Source organism: Schistocerca nitens, chromosome 9, assembly GCF_023898315.1.
Source record: "Schistocerca nitens isolate TAMUIC-IGC-003100 chromosome 9, iqSchNite1.1, whole genome shotgun sequence".
Taxonomy (NCBI): domain Eukaryota; kingdom Metazoa; phylum Arthropoda; class Insecta; order Orthoptera; family Acrididae; genus Schistocerca; species Schistocerca nitens.
The window spans coordinates 356,737,345-356,763,442 of NC_064622.1; the positions used below are offsets into that span (position 1 = coordinate 356,737,345).

Below are 26,098 nucleotides of genomic sequence, written 5' to 3' on the forward strand. Positions count from 1 at the left end.
ATCGATGAATGGATAAAATACAAAATCGCAGTAAATGAAGCAGGCAAAAAGGAATACAAACGTCTCAAAAATGAGATCAACAGGAAGTGCAAAATGGCTAAGCAGGGATGGCTAGAGGACAAATGTAAGGCTGTGGAGGCGTATCTCACGAGGGGTAAGATAGATACTGCCTACAGGAAAATTAAAGAGACCTTTGGAGAAAAGAGAACCACTTGCATGAATATCAAGAGCTCTGATGGAAACCCAGTTCTAAGCAAAGAAGGGAAGGCAGAAAGGTGGAAGGAGTATATAGAGGGTCTATACAAGGGCGATGTTCTTGAGGACAATATTATGGAAATGGAAGAGGAGGTAGATGAAGATGAAATAGGAGATACGATACTGCGTGAAGATCAGTTTGGATTCCGTAGAAATATAGGAACACGTGAGGCAATACTGACCCTACGACTTATCTTAGAAGAAAGATTAAGGAAAGGCAAACCTACGTTTCTAGCATTTATAGACTTAGAGAAAGTTTTTGACACCGTTGACTGGAATACTCTCTTTCAAATCCTGAAGGTGGCAGGGGTAAAATACAGGGGGCGAAAGGCTATTTACAATTTGAACAGAAGCCACATGGCAGTTATAAAAGTCGAGGGGCATGAAAGGGAAGCAGTGGTTGGGAAAGGAGTGAGACAGGGTTGTAGCCTATCCCCGATGTTATTCAATCTTTATATTGAGCAAGCAGTAAAGGAAACAAAAGAAAAATTCGGAGTAGGTATTAAAATCCAGAGATAAGAAATAAAAACTTTGAGGTTCGCCAATGACATTGTAATTCTGTCACAGACAGCAAAGGACTTGGAACAGCAGTTGTACGGAATGGACAGTGTCTTGAAAGGAGGGTATAAGATGAACATCAACAAAAGCAAAACGAGGGTAATGGAAGGTAGTCAAATTAAGTCGGGTGATGCTGAGGGAATTAGATTAGGAAATGAGACACTTAAAGTAGTAAAGGAGTTTTGCTATTTGGGGAGCAAAATAACTGATGATGGTCGAAGTAGAGAGGATATAAAATGTAGACTGGCAATGGCAAGGAAAGCGTTCTGAAGAAGGGAAATTTGTTAACATTGAGTATAGATTTAAGTGTCAGGAAGTCATTTCTGAAAGTATTTCTATGGAGTGTAGCCATGTATGGAAGTGAAACATGGACGATAAATACTTTAGACAAGAAGAGAATAGAATCTTTCGAAATGTGGTGCTACAGAAGAATGCTGAAGATTAGATGGGTAGATCACATAACTAATGAGGAGCTATTGAATAGAACTGGGGAAAAGAGGAGTTTGTGGCACAACTTGACTAGAAGAAGGGATCGATTGGTAGGACATGTTCTGAGGCATCAAGGGATCACCAATTCAGTACTGGAATGCAGCGTGGAGGGTAAAAATCGTAGAGGGAGACCAAGAGATGAATACACTAAGCAGATTCAGAAGGATGTAGGCTGCCATAGTTACTGGGAGATGAAGAAGCTTGCACAGGATAGAGTAGCACGGAGAGCTGCATCAAACCAGTCTCAGGACTGAAGACCGCAACAACAACAAATGTGAAATGTTGTGTTTTCTTTGAAACCAGATGTAAAGTTACACTGTCAAGCAAAATCTTCTAGGATTGGAAACTGCAAATAGTGTCATCATTTGTCATTTTAATCATGGCATGTGAATTCTCAAAACACTTAAACAGTTACTTCTACAAATAGTCTAGGTAATTTGAACAGAATAATAAAAATAGAAAATTTTATGACATGAACAGATTATTTCACTGTGTATTTTTAATATTTGTCTTTGTCTAGCAGTTTCAACATACTGGAAAGTTTCTTTCTGTTTCAGAAATCAATTTCAGAAGGACGATTTAAGGAATTAAGAGATAATGTAAATACTCTGCGACGAGATCTAAATAAGGACATATATAAAAATGCAGAAAAAAAATACAATGATCTGCAGCGACAAATTAAGGTAATTTTTGTAGTCTTTTTGTACTATGGTGGAATCATTATGTCTAAGAAAATTATTTCTAAAATGAAATGATAACCAAGTAGAGACATTATTTAATTCTATTTTTTGGGGAATGCACTCCAAAAAACATTTGCAATAGCAAATTGAAATAAAAACCTTAAATTTCTAGATGAAAATTTCCTGTTTCCCTGCGGTACTTTCCTCTCTTTTGAATGCTGCAGGAATTTTAACTGAGTGTCTTGTGTATTTTTATCATCATCATTATCACATGGATGGCAGTGTGTAGTGCAGATATTTCAATGTCAGTCGACAGCAAGCATAAACAAAAAAACAACTTAGACTGCCATAAGGAGAAGAGACATGCAAGAGCATCAAACCTTCTCGCTCCCATATTGTACATTTTAAATTTGCACTTCTGGAAAAGCAGAACTGATACGCAGTGATAGCAATCACTAATACTTTTTGTGGTAATGGATGTCATACTCTAACCTCATAATAGACCTGTTGTAACATCTTACAACACACTGCAAAGTGGAGCACACAAAGAATTTGGTAATGGCATCATTAGTTGCTTATTGAGATTGGCAGTGCCATAAACAAAGTGGCAAACTCCCAAACTCTAATAGTACAATATGTTGCAAAGCATACTTCAAAACACCCCCCCCCCCCCCCCACACACACACACACACTTAAAATTGCCATGTTAAACTGTCTGCACAATAGTAAATAAAGCCTGTTTATCTGAACGTTTTATGAGTAATTTATAATTAGCAGAAAAAACATGAACACTGCATTTCGTGAGAATGGTAGAGGTTAGTGAATGAGCAAGAGAATGCCCATTGAATAGAATTTAATGAAATGACACAAAAAAACACAAATACAAATTGTATAAAGGCACAAACAAAATATTGTTGGAAGGTGACTGTCAACAGCTGTTAAATAGTGTATAAAATGCATATATGAACCATCAGCTGTGAGTCCTGATCTTCTCTTCAGTACTGCTCTATATACATTTTGGATTTCTATTTTTGCTTTTAAAGTCCTGTGTCATATTTTTAAATTCATGCCATTCATTACACATTTTAAGTAAAAACTGATGCCGTATGGTGGCTTAAATAATTTTAACCCTCATCTGTGAAGATGGGCCAAGAACAAAACTGAAAGATATTTGGGTATAAAATAAAAACAGTTGATGGTTCAAATATGCATTTTATACACAAAGAAAAGATTGGCTTTAGCTACTAGTGAGCTTTGATTTAAATCAATGGAGAAAGTCGAAAATTTTGACAGACCGGGATTCAAACTCAGGTCTCCTGCTTACTACATAGATGCACAGTCCAATGCACCATCTGCACATGGTGGTCATCACAACCACTCAGACTACTCTAGCTTGCCTTCAATCAGACCCAAATTCTCATTTTATCTTCACACCACTGATGTAGTGCCCCTTACTCAGGGCATTTCATAGATTCTCATAAGAGTTCAAGTGTGGTGTGCATCTGCACTGAAGTGAACAATTGGTTGTCCTCATCTTAATTATATGTGTGGTGTCTATTCTTTCAGACCTGTCACACACATTTCGATCCTGCAGGCACTATGAATGAAGACACAAAGAATGTCCAAAAAAGCATACACCACACACTGTGTATAAATAGTATATAGTATGGGATGAAGTATCTGTCATTTTAAGTGATATTCAATAATTTATATCAATATGCACTGTCTGCAGTTAGAAATTAGTCATACAATGTGTGTTTTTCTATCATGCCAAGAGTAACCTTTGTTCCAAAATAAATAAACAGAAGATATTGAACTTTGTCACGCTAGTCTTAGCTAAAGTATTTGAAACAACTGCTCTAAAACAACTTCAAAGTATAACTAAAGAACCCTTTAAGAGTAAGATCAGCTTTATTCCAGAAAGACAAAAGTAATAGGGTTACTCTTACCATCAATTAGATTACAGCGTGAGATTCCCCCAAGACGCAAAAGTCAAAAGATCAGCATGGTTTTTTTGTAATTTGACAAAAGCATTCATTTTAATCAATCAGTTATATCTAATTTGTAAACTTCACGGGTGTCACCTCAAGAAAAGTGTTTCACAATTATGAGGCTCAGATTTAACAAATAAAAAATAAAGAATAGTACAGATGCTAATTTGTCAACAGGCATACAAACAAGATTGCTAGTTTTCTAAAAAGACTTTTTCTGAGGTAGAGCACACGGATTGAGGAGGAGTATCGTCTGATGTCTCAAAGAGAGACAGCACTTGTAAGAGATTGGAATACAGGATGGAGAGGCAGCAGGTATACGGGACAGGAATGTGACGCGTGGCACTGGAACTGGTGAGTTTTTGCAGTGCATGATGAAGGTGATTTGGGAGGGGGGGATTGGATAATGGACTGGGAAGGTGTGACAGAACAACAGAAGGAAAGACTGGGGAAGAGCACTTCAAGGATAACACCCATTGGGTTTCCTACTTTGCCCCTGACCTCAGTCTCTACTAACCCGTGCCCCACCGCCAGTCCACTCTGCCCAGTACCCCATTTACACTTTCTATGTACCCGCACCCTCTTCACCTCAGCCTGTCCTTCCTCTATTAGGTCACCTCCTCCAATCCAGTCTACTTTGTGCACTGCAAGAACACACTGGTGCTGGTGCCTATGTGCCACACTCTGGTCCCATGCTCCTGCTGCCTCTTCATCTCGCATTTTGATCTCGTACACTTGCTGCCTTCCTCTGAGCCGTCAGCTATCCTTCCCCAGACCTCTCTGCCTTTTTTGTTCCCTCGACCTCTCTACCAGGCACAAGATCTCACCTCATTCCATGTGAAGTGGGATGTGAACTTATAAATTAACTAACCTAGCATTTGCAAGTAGTACATTATTGGTGCCATTCATATATATTGAATACATAAAAGGAAGGGTAAAAATTTCTTTGAGTTAGGTTTGATATAACTTTCTATGGACATTTAAATAACATATCAAGATTATTAATACTGCACAAAAATATGGGTTGCCTGTCAAAGAATGTCTTGTAACTAAGTTTGAAAAACCTAGTAACACAAGCTTTTCTGTCATACACCTTGAAAATTTTGGTTTAGTAAACTGTCAACAACTTCACACTTCCATTTCCAAGTTAGTTGCAGTTCTTAGCGCAGAGACAATTAGAGATTGTTTTAAATTACATGCTCATATATGGAACTAAACGTACATGACAAAATATAAGACAGGAATGCAGTGGATGGAGAACTTGATCCACTGAAGAGATTACACTGTAAGCTGTCAGTGGAGAAGTGTAGTATGTATTTAAAAGTTACATAAATTAAATTGCAATAATGTGCCTGGAATTGTGTAATGCAGAAAATAGTAATATTTCAGTTTAAATTATGGTATGTCCATATACACTTTACTTAGAAATTGGCAGTCTAAATGAAATCAGATAAATAGGTGACATGTGTTTATGTTGCTGGACATAATTCTTTGCTCTATTTACAGGTAAACCAGCTAGCATCAGCTGATCTGAACAAATACTTTGTCGCTTTGGATTGGTCACTCATTTACTTTCATCAGGAGCGTATGAGGAAGATTAATACGATTATAAGAGAACTGTGGCGAAAAATCTATCGTGGGAATGATATTGATTATATAGAAATTAAAACAGATGCTCCTGAAACGACGAGTAAGTAAATGACATTTGCCTTCGCTGAGTTAATGAGGCAGTTTGTAAAGTCATAGGTTGCTGTCTGTTCTTTTCATGTCGAAATACTATTAAGACACTTATAAACATTAAATAAAGACTAGTGTAACATGTCTGAATGTGGACAGTTGACTAATCAGAAATCATCAGACAGATAAAGTGCTAAACACACCACTAAATATTTTGCCACAGTAAAACCTCCAAAATATAAATTTCTTAAAGAATTTATGAAGTGGAGGAATGATTGTGTGCTACATGCTGAATGTTTTGTAGAGTAGCAGCTCAGTGTGTGATCTAGGACATTTAACTTTGTATATTTACGTAACTTTATTATCTTTGAAACTTCCTGGTAGATTCCTGGCATTCTTACAAGTGGCATATATATTCATTGTTCAATCATCAGGTGCAGACAAGAAGCGAACATTCAACTATCGGGTTGTTCAGGTGAAGAATGATGTTGAGATTGATATGAAGGGACGCTGCAGTGCTGGGCAGAAGGTAGTGTTGTTACTTTATTCTCATTTTAAGTATTTAAAGTATATCACTTAAATTATTTTTTTGGTAATAAAGTTTAAGTAACATATCTCCTGCAATCATTTATCAAGATTCTCATCTGTAATACTGTCTCTGCAGGTTCTAGCGTCGCTTGTTATCCGAATTGCTTTGGCAGAAATTCTAAGTATTAATTGTGGAATCTTAGCTCTGGATGAACCAACCACAAATTTGGATAGGGAGAACATAGACAGTCTTGGAGAAACACTCACAGAGTAAGTTTTCAGACATTTCATTCATTGAAGAAGCATGTCATTTACTCAGTAAGCCCACCATTGATGAATTTTATGGGAAAGCAAGTCTTTCAAGTAAATTCTGTTTGGGCGTAGTAATGAATATCTGAAAGAATTGACCATAATATAATTTATTGCTTGTGGTGGTTACGGGTAGTTTGGAAAGTTTGATTCCTCTTACCTCTGATTGTGTGAGTTGTACAAAATGACCACAGCAGACATCCATGCACATGCCATTTGCTGCATACGAAAGAAAGAAATTCTGGAGGCAAGGCACAGATGTTTGTGCTATACTTTAGTTGGTAAGATTTACCTTGGTGGGTAGTAAATATTGAGGAGTGTCAAAAATAAAGTAGTTTTATGGCTGCAATTCCATACTAAGTATATGCTCCATCATGACTGGCTGAGTGAGCCAGTTATCAGATTGAAGGAATGCAAAGGCATTTATTTCTATCATAAAGAAAATAAGCAGGTCACTGCTGCTAATTATACTCTATGGAAACAAAGGTCAATGCTAAGTTGGCCAAAATCTTAGTAGGAAGCGAATGTTAAGACTCCGAATATTGAGCTAAAAATCAGTGCCAATAAGTAAAGCTAGAATCATCTTAAACAACACATACAATGGGTCATATGACTAAATTGGAGAATGTACTTCATACTCAGAAGTTTGGAGAGAGTTCTCCGGTTAGTGTGAAAAAAGAAAGTCTGAGAATATACTTTACTCGAGTATATTCTCTCCGTGAGTTGAAGGATGGGGGTAGTTGCTCAAAATAAAGAATATTCTCCGATATCATATGACTAAAACGAGATAAGTTTCTCACAAGCGGAGAACATTCTCTGTTTTTGTGAGTGAGCTCCATAGCATACTTCAAGCTGCAAGCTGAGTAAGTTGTGTTGTTGTTAAGTGTTAGCGAGTGTTTTTAGTGAAAGTGGTGGAACTTATGGTTCTCGAAAGGCAAAAAAAGGTACACCTAGTACAAAGGAACACAGAAGCAAGGAACTGTAGAAGTTTATATAGATTTAACAGTGAAAACATTATTTGGTTGGCGAACCTCTTTCTTTCCGAAAATCAAGAAAGAAGAGGAGGCGCCCTTTCCAATTAATGCAAAATGAAAACACTTTTGCACTATTTAGCAGATACAGGCTTTCAAACTGGTGTGGGAGAAGACTTACGAATAACCAGACAGCAGTATCACTAACATTTTCGTATGTTCTGCAGCAGGTTAACAGAAAATCACCATTGTGGATCCGATTCCCGAGAAACATTAACGAACTAGGAACAGCTAAAGTTAAGTGGCAGTGTAGGTATAAGTTTCCATGCGTGGTAGGGGCCTTAGACTGCACGCACATACCTATAATGAAACCTTCTGCACATAGAGACAAATATGTTAATCGAAAGGGCTTTCCGTCTATAAATGCGCAGGTGACATGTGATTATGTGAAATGTACACTTGTAAGTGTTGATGCTTCATGGCCTGGGTCGGTACATGATGCTAGGATATGGAAAAGCTCAGATATGTACCATATATTGCAAGAGAACTAGTGCAATGCCTTAATTTTAGGAGTTGAAGGATATGGCAGTGCAATGCCTTAATTTTAGGAGTTGAAGGATATGGCATTGCACTGTGGTTGATGACACTGTTTCAAAATCCCGAAATGCCTGATAATAGGGTGTACAACAGACTTCACTCAAAGGATAGGGTGATATGAATGATGCTTTGGACAGATAAAAAGGCATTACCCAATTCTGCAAAAGAAAATAATGCTTGCCCAAACAAAATCCCCAGTGTAATAATAGCCTGTTTTGTTTTGCGCGGTTTAGTAAAACATAGAGGGGTTGAGGATTTTCAGGCACCTAGTGACGATGACAACAATCTTACAGTCTTGGGAGAAGAGGAAGTAACAAACTTATGTGTACGTGGAACAAATAAAGGACGGTAAATTGTTAGTATAATATGTCAACTGTAGTGTATGGAAATCTGTCAAAACATTGCATAATTAAACCTGATTCGTGTATTTTTTGTAATTAAAATATTTTTTTCTTCTTCAGGTACAATTAAATAATATTTTGATGAAAATAAAAAACAGTGCTCTTTGTCACATAATAAAATGCAGTTTAGTGTTTTTCTTCATCCTTTCTCGTCGATTTTACTTTCACCAAAAATTGTTTAACCTGTAACAGTCCAAACTGGAACAGAATTTTCAGATACTACAGTAAATAAGTGCACAGATTATTTGACCAGTAACATTTAAAACAGAAAAAAAGTTAATCTTTTTGTTCCGCTTTCCCAAAAATTGTTTAAGGATATGGTGAAGACATTGGCAGGTGCTACAGTAATAAGTGCACAAACTGTCTAACCTGTAACATTTAAAATAGGAACGAGTTACTCTTTTTGTTCTACTTAACCAAAACTTGTTTGTTTCATGGGTACTGTGAAGGTATTTGCCAGATGCTATGGTAAGAGCACAAACTGTTTAACATGCACATTTAAAACATGAAAAAAGTTAAATCTTTTTCTTCCACTTTCCCTGAAATTGTTTCAAGGATGTGGTGAAGGTATTTGCCAGGTGCTACAGTAAATAATTGCATTAACTGTTTATGTGTAACATTTAAAAAAGAATGAGTTAATCTGTTTGTTCCACTTTCCCAAAAACTGTTTCAAGGATGTGGTGAAGGTATTTGCCTGAACACCAGGAAATAAGTGCACACATTTTTTAACAGTTCAAATTGGATTATGCAACACTTATTGTTACATTGAAAAGAAATTTGAACTGAATTATTTCTTTAAGAGAATATGGAATTTGGTAAATGAAGAATGTAATTAAACATTCACTTAAAAAACATGTTTTTATTCATAAAAACAGTTTGTACTGTGACTACAGAATTCATTCTGTTGTTGTCTTTTTCTGGATGCATCAATTTCTGCTGCTTTGTCTTCAGGATATATAATTGTTACAGTAAAACTAGTCGTTGCAACTCAGAATTAAAGAAGTTCATCGTCTCATCCATTTCATGCTAAGTCTGCGTTGTTTCAACACACTCGCAGGCCCCAAAACAGGCGACTGCAAAGTTATGATGATTTCTGGACCCATCAGATCTGTAGCATCTGCTGTGACAATTTGCGGTTGCTGCAGAACTAATTATGGTTCGAAGAATGTACAGACGGTATCAATTACCTCCAAACTACTCTCTGGGGAATAGATGATAGCAGAGGTGGAACCACCCACTACACCAACTCCTAATAAAAATTAAAAAATAAATAAAAATAAAAAAAATTAATAGTAGTGTGTGTCACAATTCAGTTTCCAGTTAGTACATATAGCAAGCAATTTTATGCAAAACTGTGGGAGGGGTTTGTCTGATTTCATGCATAGTACACTGTGATACTTTCACAGAAAAGTTGTCAAATATCAGATGCATTTTACCAAACATTGTTTTATTTTCACATGTTAAAAATAAATATTTTGTTGGTACACGATTTCAAAACATTAAGCACATCATAAAAAAAATGGAAAGAATGGCACTTACCAGGAATTCCATGGGTAGTTAAGTTGCAGTCATCTCCCTCTAAAAGCTTCAAAAACATTTGTTCCCAATTTTTTAGTGAGATCTTAATGTTGCCCGTCTTATTTACATCCGTCTTAGACTTGATGCACGACTTCATATTGTGCAGTTTTTTCATAATCTGCCCATCTGAAATGTCTTTTCCAAAACTAGCCCCTGTAACGATGTTGTATTTCCTTTATACTATCTGCCTTCTTCTTCTTGGCCAGAGTTTGTGACTTGCTGATAATAGCAGTATAATCTTTTATAATATTCACAAAGGCTAATTCGAAATCTTTCATTTTGGCACTGAAATAATGTTAAGAAAAACTTTTGGTAACACACACACGTGCAAATAAAAACAAACTGTGAACCAAAGATGTTAGATTTTAATCTCTTTGCTGAGAGCTTACTCAATAAGGAGGGGAGGTAGTGAGAAAGTACTCCCGGGTCAGAGATTATGCTCCGTAGGTTTTATTCATATGAAATTGAGAAATTTCTCTGAGAATGTGCTTTTGCTCTGAGTATCTACTGTGGAGAATGTTCTCATTTTTATTCATACGACCCAATCAGAGTTCAAAAAATCAAACTCCAGATCGAAAAAGTAAGGTAACAGTTGTATTCTGATACTTGTGCCAGTGTTAGACAGGCTTCTCATTTCCATGTGCTAAGAATTATTAGGGATGTGTGTGTAGTGAGTTACGCAATACTGGCTGGAATTTCTCATCATCAAACTTTGAACTACTAAGGGTCTCTTTCAGTGGGCTAAAAAATGCACCCAACTTGTAGTACAGTGAAGAAATGCCTTCCCTTCACCCTCATACTATTGTAAAAGCTCCCTGCACATATCTATGTGCCTCTCTTTCATTTCTGACACCAGGTATCATGGAAACCATCTTGCATACACTTTCTTGCACATTAGTATGTCATAAACAATATGGTGGACTGATCCAACACTAATGTTTGTCACTGCTGTAATATATGTCACCATGGTATGCCTGTGTCAACTCTGTGAATGTTGTTCTCTGTCACTGAACAGGCAGAGCATCCTAAGCATGGCAAAAATCTTCAGTTCTTGTTACATCTTCTTTTAACTTATCTGTCCTCTCACACACTTGTGTTAGATTCAGCTTTCACGATATTGCACTGACACCCAACGGTGAATTTAGATTGGTTTCAATGAGAAATCTAAAGACGTTCCACTGCTCCACATAGGTGCAAACGTACAAAGTGGCCACCATCTTGTTTAATTGATTCTCAGCATCACGTTTGCGAGACAGGCATGCCAGCCCCATGTGATAATGTAGTTCTAGGTCACCAGTAGAAAATAAAAAAAGAAGCACAAACTTTGTAAAAGATGTATTTTTTATACAACACTTCCAGTTATTTATTGAATGGACATTGTATAAGTGCATTGATGACATACAAACTGCTGAGAGAGCTTTGGGTTGTGTATTTAGTTCCTATTTTAGCCCAGGGGCCATCTCTGTTGTCATGTGTATTGCAAACTCTGTAGTCATGGCCAACACATGCAGAACTATCTGTACTCATGCTATCACTGCCAATCTTTGTGGCAGTTTCCGTATTGCTGCAGCAGTGGTATATTAGATTCCTCTCCCTGACTCATAGAAAAGGTAGTGCCCAGGGTACAACTAAGACTGAATTGATGACATATGGGGGCATGTGAGGTGGGCATATATGAGGGCACAGATCTTATTCTTTGAAGGATTACAGACCAGTTATATGGGATTTAAGTTTAGATGGAATGGCAGCTGTAGGAAGGGAACCATTTTCTTGCAAAATTCTGCCAAAAGTTAGGCTTTGTTTGTGTCTATGTATTTTTAACAGTTTTTTCCTGTCTATTTGTTCATTGTAGTCATAGGTTTTCCTATTATAGTCGTAGAGGAGAAGTGAATACTAATGAAACTGTATATTTACAAGATTGCAACATTATCTGGCTCTGTTCTTGGAGAACAGTCTTCCCACACTGAACTTTGCAACATTTATTCGCTGTTTAGTGTGTATGAACCTGCGGTTCCTCTGAATCAGGTGTCTCCCAACTACGGACCGCTGACCAACACCACCCCACAGCAATGGCTTTGACTTGCATGGTATCTGGTCTGTCAAAATTTTGTTTTTTATTACAGTCGAACCTTGCTTATTGAGTACCTCTCGCAATGAGTGATTTGCACAAGAAGTAGGTGAAAATGTAAGAAATTAACTCGCTTACTGAATGATGTTTCATATAAAGAGTCTGTTTAGTGTTATTTTTTCAGTATGTAATAACCATTTCAAAAACTACCTTCTGTCCTGTATCGGTCTCTTTGGACACTATAAATTAACACTAAGTCACATGTTCTCCTATAAACTACCACTCTATAAAGTAGAAGCTCTGACAATGCTGTCTTCATTCAGCTGTAAAGGTCGCAATGCACTACGTGCCACAATTGTTGTCACCTGTGCAACTACTGTCTTCCATGGCAATATTGAAAATCCTCTGCAACATTAGGATCTTATCTTTGTCAGTGTGTGGTAACCCTGTCCCTTGCAGTATGTGTTTATGAATTTCAGTTCTAATCCGACATCGTTAACTATCTGTAATTCATTAAAAATGCCCATAAGACAGTAGTTATGCGTGATATGAATTTAATTAACAATAAGGCTATGTCTCTTTTTGGACATATTTTGAAGCACAGGCAGTGACATGTATTTTCCCTTAAAGTCTTGGTGTAGGTGCAGCCAACATCATTTGGGAGCCATTGGTGAAAAGAGAAAATAATTCTTCCTCCATTGCATATAAAGCTAGAATTGATGAAGCAATTTGTTACGCCCCAGATAGAGGAGGCAGTTGCTTCAAATACCTATGTAGATTTTTTCCTGCACTGAACACTGAAAAATTGAAAGCAGCTATATTTGATGGGCTGCAGATTTGCAAACTCATGAGTGATTCCAATGTGACAAATTTCATGAATGATTTATAACTGTCAGCCTGGCGTAGTTATATCTTACTTGTGGAGAACTTCTTAGGCAATCATATGACAGACAATTACAAAGAAATTGTGCAGAACATGTTGACAGCCTTTAAAAAGTTGGGTGTTAATACAAGTATCAAAGTGCATTTCCTTCACAGGCTCTCATCCAGATTTCCAGACAACTTAGGCAATTGCAGCAAGGAGTAAGGGGAGAGGTTCCACCAAGAAATCAAGGCAGGTGGGACACACGTATGATGGCTGACTACTGTTGGTGCCTCCAATGCGATTGTCCTGAAGACCAGTACAGAAGAAAATCAAACCAACATTGTTTCAGGAGGAGTTATTACTATAGTCTCACTAAATGTAGGAATACTGTTTTCTCCATTATTAAGTAATGCAACATAATTAGTTAATTACAGCACTTAATATGTCATTTTGGTGTTATCTGAGAGAGTAATCGTGTGACTTGCGATCAGGATACACCTATTCACATATGATATCGTATTGCTGTTTGTTTATATTCATCAATAAATGTTAAACTGCCATAAAACAGGAGCCAATTTAGGAAAACTGAGGCCATATTTGCATTCAGCAACACATGATGGTCCTAAAAGCCATTAAAAATCATTGGGAAGAAAAAATGTGTTTAGCAGCGTAAAACAGAACAGTTTACAATGGGTTTGCATCCAGCAGATTCAACTTTAATCTTATAGAAACTAATATTCCAAACAAATAAAAGTGGAAATAATGGTCATACACTGGATGAGACTCAGTATGTTAAATTTCTGGACATCCAGTTAGATAATAAACTGAAGTGGTCCAGCATGTGGATAAGTTCTGTTTTCACCTGCTTTGCACTTAATAAATCTATTTCATTGAATGACTTGCAGATAAGATTGTATTCAACAGAAGCATGCAGTAAGAATAGTGTATATAGCTGATGACTGAACATCTTACATAAGACTCTACAGGTACAGCTAAATTTACTTCCTAATGATATTGGTGGTTAATAACAATGTTGAATATAAGATTTAACTCAGAAATTCACAACCACAACATTAGAAGTGGAAATAATTTCCATATATACAATGCTTCACTCTCTAGAGTTCCAAAAGGAAATTTTTTTCTTGTACGGCGGCCTTCATTAGCCACTCCTCCTACAGTTTATTAGAATATTTGGGCCCAGTATTGTAAATTCCAAGAATTACTTGATGCGACGAACTGGTTACCTGGCAGTGGCAGGAATGAACTTAATGTTTAATTCAAACTAGTGCATGTTGTTACCTCACAGTGAAAGTATGACCAGTGATTGCAGAAAACCTGCTATTAATGCAATTCGTTTCACACGCAAATGAGGAGAGAGGTGTGATAGTACCAAAAGGGAAGGCAACAGAAAGTTCAATGAAAAATTAAGGGACTCGACTGTGTGTAAAATTAAAATTACAGATGGAGGGGCATAATGCTGTGTGTGGAGTAGGATCTAAGTATCTGCCCAGAGCACAATAAGTAAAATGCCAACAAAAAATATTTCACTGGTGATATACACTTTTTGTCACGCACAATAGGAATTCTAATCTAACAAGAAACTCAGAGAAAAAGTGCTCACCTACGGAATTTGATATTGAAAGGAACCAGAATGAACAAGTCATCATGTGCAGACTGGAGACCACACTTGCAAACTGAGCATACTGCATTAGATTTGTTTAAAAGAAGTGAAGTATCAGGATTGAGGACACGAGTAGCTGATTTAGACCAGGGCTCTCCAAACGTTTTAGCCTAAGGGCCACATTAGCATTTCCAGTAAGTCCCAAGGGCCAAGATCTAGCTATTGACTAAGTTTTCTTGAGGCCTGTTACCCCAATACTGCTTCAAACTGTTCGGTACAGTTCAGATGTTTTTGTAACGCTTTCATCGTCGAATACCGATTTGACAATGAATGTGAACGCATATATTGTCCTGTAAGATGGCATTAGCCACAAAGACAACTATTACTGCATCCAGTAAGTTTCCCATTTTTAATTCCGACACTCGCTCATTATGTGCTCGCTTTCAGATTGGCTATATCTCTTTTAACGGAGTAATAATTGCACAACACTTTGACACCTGCTCCACTTGAAAATGACCTGCAAGGCCGAAATTGGCCAATTGTGCAAGATGTAATAAGGTGAATACTTGAGAACAACAAGTGATGTTGAATAATTCAAAATGCCCTTTAATTACACATGTCAGTTAATGCGTATCTTAATTGGTCATGAAATAAAAACAATAAATTGAACATATTTTGCATCGTAAATTTTACAGTGTACAGTGTTACTTCACTTAATGAGCATTATTCATTTATGACTCTCATTACATGAACTACTCTTTTTCCATAGGAATCTGTAAAGAATAGATCAATGTGTTTCATTCCACAAAAATAGGTACCGTAATCAGACAGATTTGTAATACTGTACTTAATGTAATTTTTTTTATTTATAGTACAGTGCATCCTATTTAAGAGGGAAGTTGCCCAAGCATATAAAACAAGGGTACTTCGCGTACCCACACTGCTGACCATGTTTATCATCTTCAAATCACAACAAATAGACCATTGATGTGCAATTTAATTTGGATAGTTTCAGATTCCTCTTTTAGTTTTGTTGAGTGGCCAATGGGAATGAATGCAAGGATGTTACTGTTGTGGAGCAAGACACATTTCAGGCTTTCAGCTGTCTACAAAAAGCTGCCGGCATTTGTGGGGAGCCCATGGTCTTTCTTGGTCTCCGAGCTGTATCCCAAAATATGCAAGATATGCATTCTTTACAAATGCTGTGATATTCTGTCTTTGTTTCTGTAGGTGGTATTCACCACGAATACAACAAAACACATTGCGAGTGTTTATGCATCCTCTTTATGAGGGAGTCATATTTATTCAAAACAGCTAAAATAAAAATACAAAATAGTTTTAAGGATTTTAATACAATGTTTGTGAAATACGAAAGAGGGTAAAAAGTTAGATGAAAATGAAGATCAACAATACTGCCAGAGAATCAGCATCTTTGGGAGCATTTAAATAAAATCCAAAAACATAATTATCTTCAAAACAAGAGCCAATTCAGGAAAGTAAAAGTTTAACTGTAGAAAAATTGTCCAGTATTCTCATGTGAGCTACCTTCTCCAAAACATTTGGAAACACAAGAACGTGAGAGAGGAGTCGATAATTGGAGGTCAGTTGATTGTCTCCACTTTTGTATGTTGGTGGTACTACTGGGTACTTCAGTATTTAAGGAAATCTATCTTGACTTATTAACTGGGTACAGAAGGTAACTCAAGGGTGGTGCTACCAAGTCAGCACAAGATTTTTGCACTGCAGCTGAAGTACCATCATAACCAGAAGAGTTGTGTTACTTTTTAGTGCCAAATTATTTTTCTGAGCACTCTAACAAATGACTCCACCTCTGTAGCTGAGTGGTGAGCATGATCGACTGCCATGCAGAGGACGTGAGTTCAATTCCTGGTAGTACTGTGGATTTTTCCTTGGTGGGAGGAGTTGCATGTCGTACTCTCAGCCTTTTGATGCCAATTGAGGAGCTACTTGCTTGGTAGTGGGAGCTCCAGGTCACAAAAACTGACATCATCTGGGAGAGCAGTGTGCTGATTCCACACCTTTCCATATTTCATCCAGTGATGCCATTGGCAGTGTGTGTCAAGGCAGTTGATGGTACTGATGTGACCACCAGGGCCTTGTTACATAGTTATGTCTAACAAATGAGGTGGCAAAACTTATGTCCCTTGCTGTTTTACGGATCTGATTTCAGCTGATAATCTTTTTCCTCCATATTTTCACCTACTGTTTGTGTAGAATTCATTGAATTTAGTGCCAATTATTTGAATTTCATATTATCTGTCTTATTGCTACTCTCATCTAGGAGTACAATATCCTAAGCTTTATCATGATTGTTTTATTCCTAACAATGTTCCAATTTCTCCTTCACTTATTATTGGAATTTTGATTTTTTTGTGTATAGTACCTGGGTTTTGCCTTTTTTAACAACAGGCAGAAGTTTTTTGCAATATTGCTTGTACAGCATTTTTAAGTCTTGATTGTAGCTAGTCCTTTGCAGTAATTAAGCTATTTTTACTCCTAGTACAATGTATTTTGATCCCAGATGTTAGTCACATTTTTATCGACTTCCACTGTAAATTCTTTGACTCTAACGCTGATGGATTTTAAGTCAACATTAGGGTCTTAAGGTGATCTGTGACTATTTTGCACAATGCATTCGCTAACTTTGGGCAAGCATTAATATTGTTTGCCTTTCTTTTCCATATATTACTGTTCAGTGGCCATGTACACATTTTTCTTTGCATCTGATATTAAGCTGATGGTTTTGGAATGGTAGCTGTGTGTTACAAGAACAGTATTTTCTTTAACCTGGCTGTGAAAGTAAAACTTTAGATTAACAAGTGGCATGACAGTTTCTCCAGTAGGGCGTGGTAATGTGTATTTAGGTTGCTGTATTTCCTCACACCGTCCTGTGTGTTCCAAAATTTACATTATAATGCATAGTGCCCTGTATTTAGCATTTAGGTATCCTTGAAATACTTCACAATTTACAAACCAAGGAAACAAATGCAAATCCCACCTCACACTGTCCTAGAGTCTGTTTTCCTTTTTACCTTGCCATTCCCCAATATTTAATTTTATATTTTCAATTCAGTTATTGCAGTCTTTGTAAAACATTTAGATGGCCATAAACGAAACATCATAAGACATTGCAACAGCAGCATTTTTAATGTTATTTATTTTAATTTTTTGTTGGATTTAATTGGAGCTAGCAGATTTATAACTAGTACTTAACCAGATACTTCAGTAATTGAGACAGTGAACTCACACGCAGAGGAAGTGGAATTTCTCATCTGGCCATACCAACTAAGTTTCCCATGATTTTCTGAAATAGATAATAGCTGATTCTTCCTCATCCTTATCCAGTCTAGGCTAGTCTTTGCTATGATCCAATCTACGGTACTTTGCAGTCAAATCTTACATATGTCTTTTTTTTATATTGCTTTTATTTTTCTTTTAGCCTTATAAATTTAAGGAGGGAGAACAAGAATTTTCAGCTCATACTGATAACACACGATGAAGACTTCTTGGATCGTTTGATGAATGTTGAAAAACTGAAGTACTATTACAGGGTCACAAGAAATGCAAAGTAAGTTGACTGATCTTGATGGTAACTAGTGAAGCTGTGTAGCACTTAAATGTCGTAAAAGGAAAATTATATTCATATTAGATGATTTATATTGGTTCATTAATAAGTGTATGCTAGTGACTTTTCTTTCCCTTTTTTCCAGAGGAAACTCCGTCATTGAAAAGTATCGTTTTGAAGAAAGGAGCACCCAACATAGAAACTTTAGTTAAAGTTTGAAATAATAATGCATCAAGACTGATTTTGTTATTCTAATTTGCTCATCTTGTGGAATGCTCTGTGAAAGAAAGTACTTATAGATTTTTGTGTTTTCTGTGTGTTATAATACATCCATGCCCATACAGCAGCATTTTTCATATTGTTATGTATAAATAAAGAACATTCATTTCTGAGTACTTTTGTTATATTATACAAGGGGAGTTATGTGATGACCACACAATTTTTCAAGGATAGTAGAGGACAGATGTATTAATTTGAGATAGGGGAACCCAGTTCCAGAAAGACTGGGACAAAAATTATAAGCAAAAATGAGTGAATATACATTTGTTGATGATTTTCCAATGCTGATAACAATCATTTTATAGTTCTATTTACCTCCACAAGTTGCTACATTCACTATGGTTGTTCAAAGTGACATATGCCAGCTTCTTTGCCAGCATGACATCATTGAACAAAGTTCAATTTCATGCATTTGAACAACTCTAATGTTGTTTTAACAATGTCACAGGTGGCGAATTCTTCTCAGCCTCAGCAGATATCTCATAGACAAAATTTTTTATATGAATGATTAATGGAAAATCTCATATAAAGATGTGAAACAGATACTAACAAAGAGATAGAGGGGCTGGCCAGTACTTACCTCAGCTCAGTACAGCCGATAGATACACAAAACAGAACAGAAAATTTACATTCCTAGCTTTCGGAACCTTGTTCCTTCATCAGGGAGGAGAGAGGGGGGGAAAAAAGGGAAGAAGGGAAAGCTAACATGCCTGCACTGCACAGCCTTTTACATCAGTATGACGACAACCAAACTGGCTGAGTGCATGAACGGGCACAGACGAACTGTCCGCCTAGGAGATGTCCAATACCCAGTAGCAGAGCATGCCCTCCAGCATAATTCTAGGAACCTGCTACAACATACGTACCATTTGGCTTCTCCCACCCAACACCAGTCCCTCGGAACTGCGGAGATGGGAACTTGCACTCCAACACATCCTTTCATCCCCATCCCCCTGGACTGAACCTACGTTAACCAACCTCACTCCCATTTACTCTTCAGTCTTGTCCTTTTTCCCTCTCCTCTTTAGCCATTCACACATCTTTTCATCCTACATAGTTGTGTTTATCTTTATACTATATACCTCTTTACTTCTGCATGCATCCTCTTTGGTTTGAAGCTGGCACAGTACTTAACAGTAGAATATCTTTGGCTTTCCTCTGACAACCATGCCTCCATCCTTGCTACCCTCCGTGTTTACCTTTCCCTGTTGCTTCATAACCTGGGTTGTAACTGAATCCACTTTCCTTCTTCCCTTTTTTCCCCTCTCTCTCCCTGATGAAGGAACAAAGTTCCGAAAGCTAGGAATGTAAATTTTCTGTTGTTTTGTGTATCTATTGGCTGTACTGAGCTGAGGTAAGTACTGGCCAGCCCCTCTATCTCTTTGTTAGTATTTGTTTCACAATTTTTTTATATGATACCACAAGAAAAATCAGGTGACATTAGATTAGGTGAATGAGCTAATAACAAAACAATTCTGTGTGTGTGTGTGTGTGTGTGTGTGTGTGTGTGTGTGTGTGTGTGCGCGCGCGCACACACATACACGCGTCTCCCTTGGTCAACCCTCTTTCAGACAGTTGGGCAATGCCTAGGCAGGTGACCTGGTGCTCTGCCAGTTGGTACCACAAACATGCACAGAGTTTGAGTGGGATATCTTCCAATAAAGTAAAGGATATGCGGGTTGGAAAGAATAAAACTAGCATGGAAAATATTCACAATAAGAAGACTAGCGTAGAATCGACACTTGGTAATGGACATCACAAAAAATACTGGAATGCCCCCACTTATGCCAATGCAGCGCTGTGCTCCATTTATCAAACTGAGACATGTGGAGCAGCTCTTCCTGAAGGATAGCAGGAATAGCATTTTCAATGTTCTGCTGTAGTTCTTCCAGTGTGTGAGGAATTTTTGAGTGCATCTGACTCTTCAATTTGCCCCTGAGGTAGAAATCACAGTTTTCAGAATTTTCTGTGACAGTTTTATATGCATTTTCCGGGCCAGTTTTATTTTGATCTCTGTATATATATCTCAGAAACATATCGCACCAGAGAGCACTAAGTGGGACCTAATAAATCATTGAGTGTTCACTGCAGTGTTGGTGGTTCTTCACAAAGGCTCCTCTTTCTTGTGAGAAAGGACTGCTGCTTACAAATTTAGAGGCTGTATGACTTTTTATCTTTCTCCTGATAAGAGAAAGAAAACTGGCATTCTACGGATCGGAGCGTGGAATGTCAGATCCCTTAATCGGGCAGGTAGGTTAGAAAATTTAAAAAGGGAAATGGATAGGTTAAAGTTAGATATAGTGGGAATTAGTGAAGTTCGGTGGCAGGAGGAACAAGACTTTTGGTCAGGTGATTACAGGGTTATAAATACAAAATCAAATAGGGGTAATGCAGGAGTAGGTTTAATAATGAATAAAAAAATAGGAGTGCGGGTTAGCTACTACAAACAGCATAGTGAACGCATTATTGTGGCCAAGATAGACACAAAGCCCATGCCTACTACAGTAGTACAAGTTTATATGCCAAATAGCTCTGCAGATGATGAAGAAATTGATGAAATGTATGACGAGATAAAAGAAATTATTCAGGTAGTGAAGGGAGACGAAAATTTAATAGTCATGGGTGACTGGAATTCGTCAGTAGGAAAAGGGAGAGAAGGAAACATAGTAGGTGAATATGGATTGGGGGGAAGAAATGAAAGAGGAAGCCGCCTTGTAGAATTTTGCACAGAGCATAACTTAATCATAGCTAACACTTGGTTCAAGAATCATAAAAGAAGGTTGTATACCTGGAAGAATCCTGGAGATACTAATAGGTATCAGATAGATTATATAATGGTAAGACAGAGATTTAGGAACCAGGTTTTAAATTGTAAGACATTTCCAGGGGCAGATGTGGATTCTGACCACAATCTATTGGTTATGAACTGCAGATTGAAACTGAAGAAACTGCAAAAAGGTGGGAATTTAAGGAGATGGGACCTGGATAAACTGAAAGAACCAGAGGTTGTAGAGAGTTTCAGGGAGAGCATAAGGGAACAATTGACAGGAATGGGGGAAAGAAATACAGTAGAAGAACAATGGGTAGCTCTGAGGGATGAAATAGTGAAGGCAGCAGAGGATCATGTAGGTAAAAAGACGAGGGCTAATAGAAATCCTTGGGTAACAGAAGAAATATTGAATTTAATTGATGAAAGGAGAAAATATAAAAATGCAGTAAATGAAGCAGGCAAAAGGGAATACAAATGTCTCAAAAATGTGATCGACAGAAAGTGCAAAATGGCTAAGCAGGGATGGCTAGAGGACAAATGTAAGGATGTAGAGGCTTGTCTCACTAGGGGTAAGATAGATACTGCCTACAGGAAAATTAAAGAGACCTTTGGAGAGAAGAGAACCACTTGTATGAATATCAAGAGCTCAGATGGCAACCCAGTTCTAAGCAAAGAAGGGAAGGCAGAAAGGTGGAAGGAGTATATAGAGGGTTTATACAAGGGCGATGTACTTGAGGACAATATTATGGAAATGGAAGAGGATGTAGATGAAGACGAAATGGGAGATACACTGCGTGAAGAGTTTGACAGAGCACTGAAAGACCTGAGTCGAAACAAGGCACCGGGAGTTGACAACATTCCATTAGAACTACTGATGGCCTTGGGAGAGCCAGTCATGACAAAACTCTACCATCTGGTGAGCAAGATGTATGAGACAGGCGAAATACCCTCAGACTTCAAGAAGAATATAATAATTCCAATCCCAAAGAAAGCAGGTGTTGACAGATGTGAAAATTACCGAACTATCAGTTTAATAAGTCACAGCTGCAAAATACTAACGCGAATTCTTTACAGACGAATGGAAAAACTGGTAGAAGCGGACCTCGGGGAAGATCAGTTTGGATTCCGTAGAAATGTTGGAACACGTGAGGCAATACTAACCTTACGACTTATCTTAGAAGAAAGATTAAGGAAAGGCAAACCTACGTTTCTAGCATTAGTAGACTTAGAGAAAGCTTTTGACAACGTTAACTGGAATACTCTCTTTCAAATTCTGAAGGTGGCAGGGGTAAAATACAGGGAGCGAAAGGCTATTTACAATTTGTACAGAAACCAGATGGCAGTTATAAGACTCGAGGGACATGAAAGGGAAGCAGTGGTTGGGAAGGGAGTAAGACAGGGTTGTAGCCTCTCCCCGATGTTATTCAATCTGTATATTGAGCAAGCAGTAAAGGAAACAAAAGAAAAATTCGGAGTAGGTATTAAAATTCATGGAGAAGAAGTACAAACTTTGAGGTTCGCCGATGACATTGTAATTCTGTCAGAGACAGCAAAGGACTTGGAAGAGCAGTTGAACGGAATGGACAGTGTCTTGAAAGGAGGATATAAGATGAACATCAACAAAAGCAAAACGAGGATAATGGAATGTAGTCAAATTAAATCGGGTGATGCTGAGGGGTTTAGATTAGGAAATGAGACACTTAAAGTAGTAAAGGAGTTTTGCTATTTAGGGAGTAAAATAACTGATGATGGTCGAAGTAGAGAGGATATAAAATGTAGACTGGCAATGGCAAGGAAATCGTTTCTGAGGAAGAGAAATTTGTTAACATCGAGTATAGATTTAAGTGTCAGGAAGTCGTTTCTGAAAGTATTTGTATGGAGTGTAGCCATGTATGGAAGTGAAACATGGACGATAACCAGTTTGGACAAGAAGAGAATAGAAGCTTTCGAAATGTGGTGCTACAGAAGAATGCTGAAGATAAGGTGGGTAGATCACGTAACTAATGAGGAGGTATTGAATAGGATTGGGGAGAAGAGAAGTTTGTGGCACAACTTGACTAGAAGAAGGGATCGGTTGGTAGGACATGTTTTGAGGCATCAAGGGATCACAAATTTAGCATTGGAGGGCAGCGTGGAGGGTAAAAATCGTAGAGGGAGACCAAGAGATGAATACACTAAGCAGATTCAGAAGGATGTAGGTTGCAGTAGGTACTGGGAGATGAAGAAGCTTGCACAGGATAGAGTAGCATGGAGAGCTGCATCAAACCAGTCTCAGGACTGAAGACCACAACAACGACAACATGACTTTTTATTCTCCACAGTCAGTGTACTGCAATATTGTGTGCCCCTTTTACATTACTGCAGGAACAGTGTTTGGAAAAATAGTGTGCCTTAAATGCCCCGTGTGGTTATTTCACCTGGTGTCAGCCTTCCTTCTACTAGAATTCATATGATCAAATGTACACACTTAAACTTGTTTACACAAAGTGCAATCTTGTAGCCATTTATCTCATAATACATGTGTGTATGTGCGCGCGTGTCCACGTGCTGTGTGAATCTTGATTTGGAATGTTTGGGTGTTGCCATTACTAGCAGTAAATTAATTTTTTTCCCCATCATATCACACTATAAGCAAACAATTTTCGTAGCATATTATCTTAATTGATGGTTTTTTTTTCTAAGTTAGAGCACGTATTTTAGATAAGAAAGGCTTAGTATTGACACTTTTATTAATGCCACAAATTCCACTATCTACTTGCCACCGTCCTATGAACAATGTAATAATTTAGAATAGCTGCTGTTTGACAGTGGATGTGCCTGTCACCACGCCAAATATAATAGTCTGAGAGATGGGGTGGCACTTGTCTCATTTGGAAGGTGCGGTGTCAGATTCGATCTGTTACAGTTTGGTCGAGCAGCTCTCCTGACATCATTTCATTTGTCGACGTGGCGATGTTGCACCACTGGGGTGGTATTGTAGTGTAGATTTTGGGATTCTCTTTGAGCTCATTCATTGTGCATGCTTTCTCCATTTCTTTATTTTTCATTTTTAGTTCTGGGTACCATTTTAAGTTCCTTCAACACACCTGTTAAGGTAAATCCAAATGGTTCTTTTGGAAAACCACAAACTATTTTCTTCTCTATTATTGTACTGTGAAAGCTTGGCTCTGTCTCTAAGGACATCATCATCATCAGTGAGACGATTAACACTTCCTTCTTGTACTGTCATCAGCATGACAGCCAAGTGCAAGATAGGTAAGACCTGCAGACCAATTGTAGGTATCTAACACATGGGGCATTTCGTTCCTGAGGCTGTGCTCTTCCTACGCCACCATGTTAATTGTCTACCATGAGTGCTTAAAACTGGGGAAAGCATCTGCCAGGGACACAAGGTTTTAATGTCAGGTACTTCCACTATCGCAGGTTGTATCAGCACACTTATGGGCCACATTGCATAAAATTACTCACAAATTCACTGTTCACATCATCTAGTGAGCACCCATGGGATCCAGTACCACTACTTCGCTGTGTGGCACAGATGCCACTGCCAACACACGTACTTCTGCTCACTACATGTTACAAAGATTTCACTACATGTTACAAAGATTAGCATGGCTGCAGAAACATTACCATTTGATGCTTTAGTAAAAGATCGTCTTGACTTCTGAAACATGTTAGATGTTGTACATGCATTGATGGAAAGGAGGATTAATAGCATGCTGAAAGTATGAAGCCATGAATCCCACTCGCCTATTGGCAGGACACAATTCATGTAGGTGATAGGCTTATTCTAGTGTTAAGGACACTAACGTGGAATGAAATGTGATCCCTGATATACCTGGATTTATCACGGGAACCTACTGTCTAATGAATATCCATCCATTTGTTCAACTATGCCACTTTACAGAGAACCTGTACCTCCACAAGACTATGTCTCACATTGCCACCAGATTTTGTTGACACTTCATGGACATGATGGATCAGCAAAACTGAGATTCCATTAAGGGAGATTTGTGCACCTTGAACCCAGCTCCAACTCATCATGAAATATGGGCAGCATGTGACTTGTAATGGATCAGGATTGCTTTCCAACACTTAAATTGTCTCAGTGTATCCATGCCACTAAGCGCCATCACCATCATGAAGAAAGCAGGTGCTACATTTCACTAGGTAGGTGTGTTTAATTCATTTGATTGTGACCTGGTTCAGACTAACTATACACCAAAATTGTTGCCAGTCTCATTACGAGTCTTAAGTTCATAATTTTCGTGAAGTGTCATAAAATCTGTAAAGAGAACAGCTGATTGAAACTCACGAATTAGCATTTAAAGAACATCATTCCCATCAAGTACACAAGTGGAAGTTGGGGATAAGCAGAAAAAATGGCATCTGATATAAGAATCAAGATTTAAGAGGGACTTGATGGGACCCACTGCTCCCCTATTCCACCTCCCCATCAAAAATCAAGTCAAATGGTCAGTTTTCTGATGGCAGGCTCCCAAACTACTTCTGACTTACCCAGATTTCTTCTCCATTCATCGTCCTTCAGTATACACTAGGGAATAAAAGGTTTATTACAAAATACACATTCAAGATTGCCTTTTGGCACTGTACAGGTAGTAACTATAAAAGAAATTATTCTTTCAAACAATGGAAAACCCAGGACGGAATGTAACAATATTAGAGAAAGAAAGTTGCCACTCACCATATAGCGGAGATGCTGAAGCACAACAAAAAGATTCACACAATTATAGCTTTCGGCCATTAAGGGACCACACCGTGGTTCAGGTAAAATAAAATCTATTTTCGGTTTTCATCATATTCCGATAGATTAAGGTTTTATTTAAGTACTCTGAAAAGGATTTTGCTGAGAAA

At 37.8% G+C, this 26,098-nt stretch overlaps 1 protein-coding gene across 1 annotated transcript in view; it reads left to right on the forward strand.

The window, feature by feature from the left end:
- LOC126203286 (DNA repair protein RAD50) overlaps window positions 1-18,517 on the forward strand; it is a 323,733-nt gene extending 305,216 nt beyond the window's left edge. Inside the window, exons 22-27 of the mRNA XM_049937544.1 lie at window positions 1,860-1,985; window positions 5,480-5,663; window positions 6,085-6,179; window positions 6,315-6,448; window positions 18,049-18,177; window positions 18,320-18,517. Of these exons, the coding sequence (XP_049793501.1) occupies window positions 1,860-1,985; window positions 5,480-5,663; window positions 6,085-6,179; window positions 6,315-6,448; window positions 18,049-18,177; window positions 18,320-18,386 (735 nt within the window). The 3' untranslated portion in view covers window positions 18,387-18,517. The remainder of the gene's footprint in view (window positions 1-1,859; window positions 1,986-5,479; window positions 5,664-6,084; window positions 6,180-6,314; window positions 6,449-18,048; window positions 18,178-18,319) is intronic.
- Window positions 18,518-26,098: the final 7,581 nt, after the last annotated feature.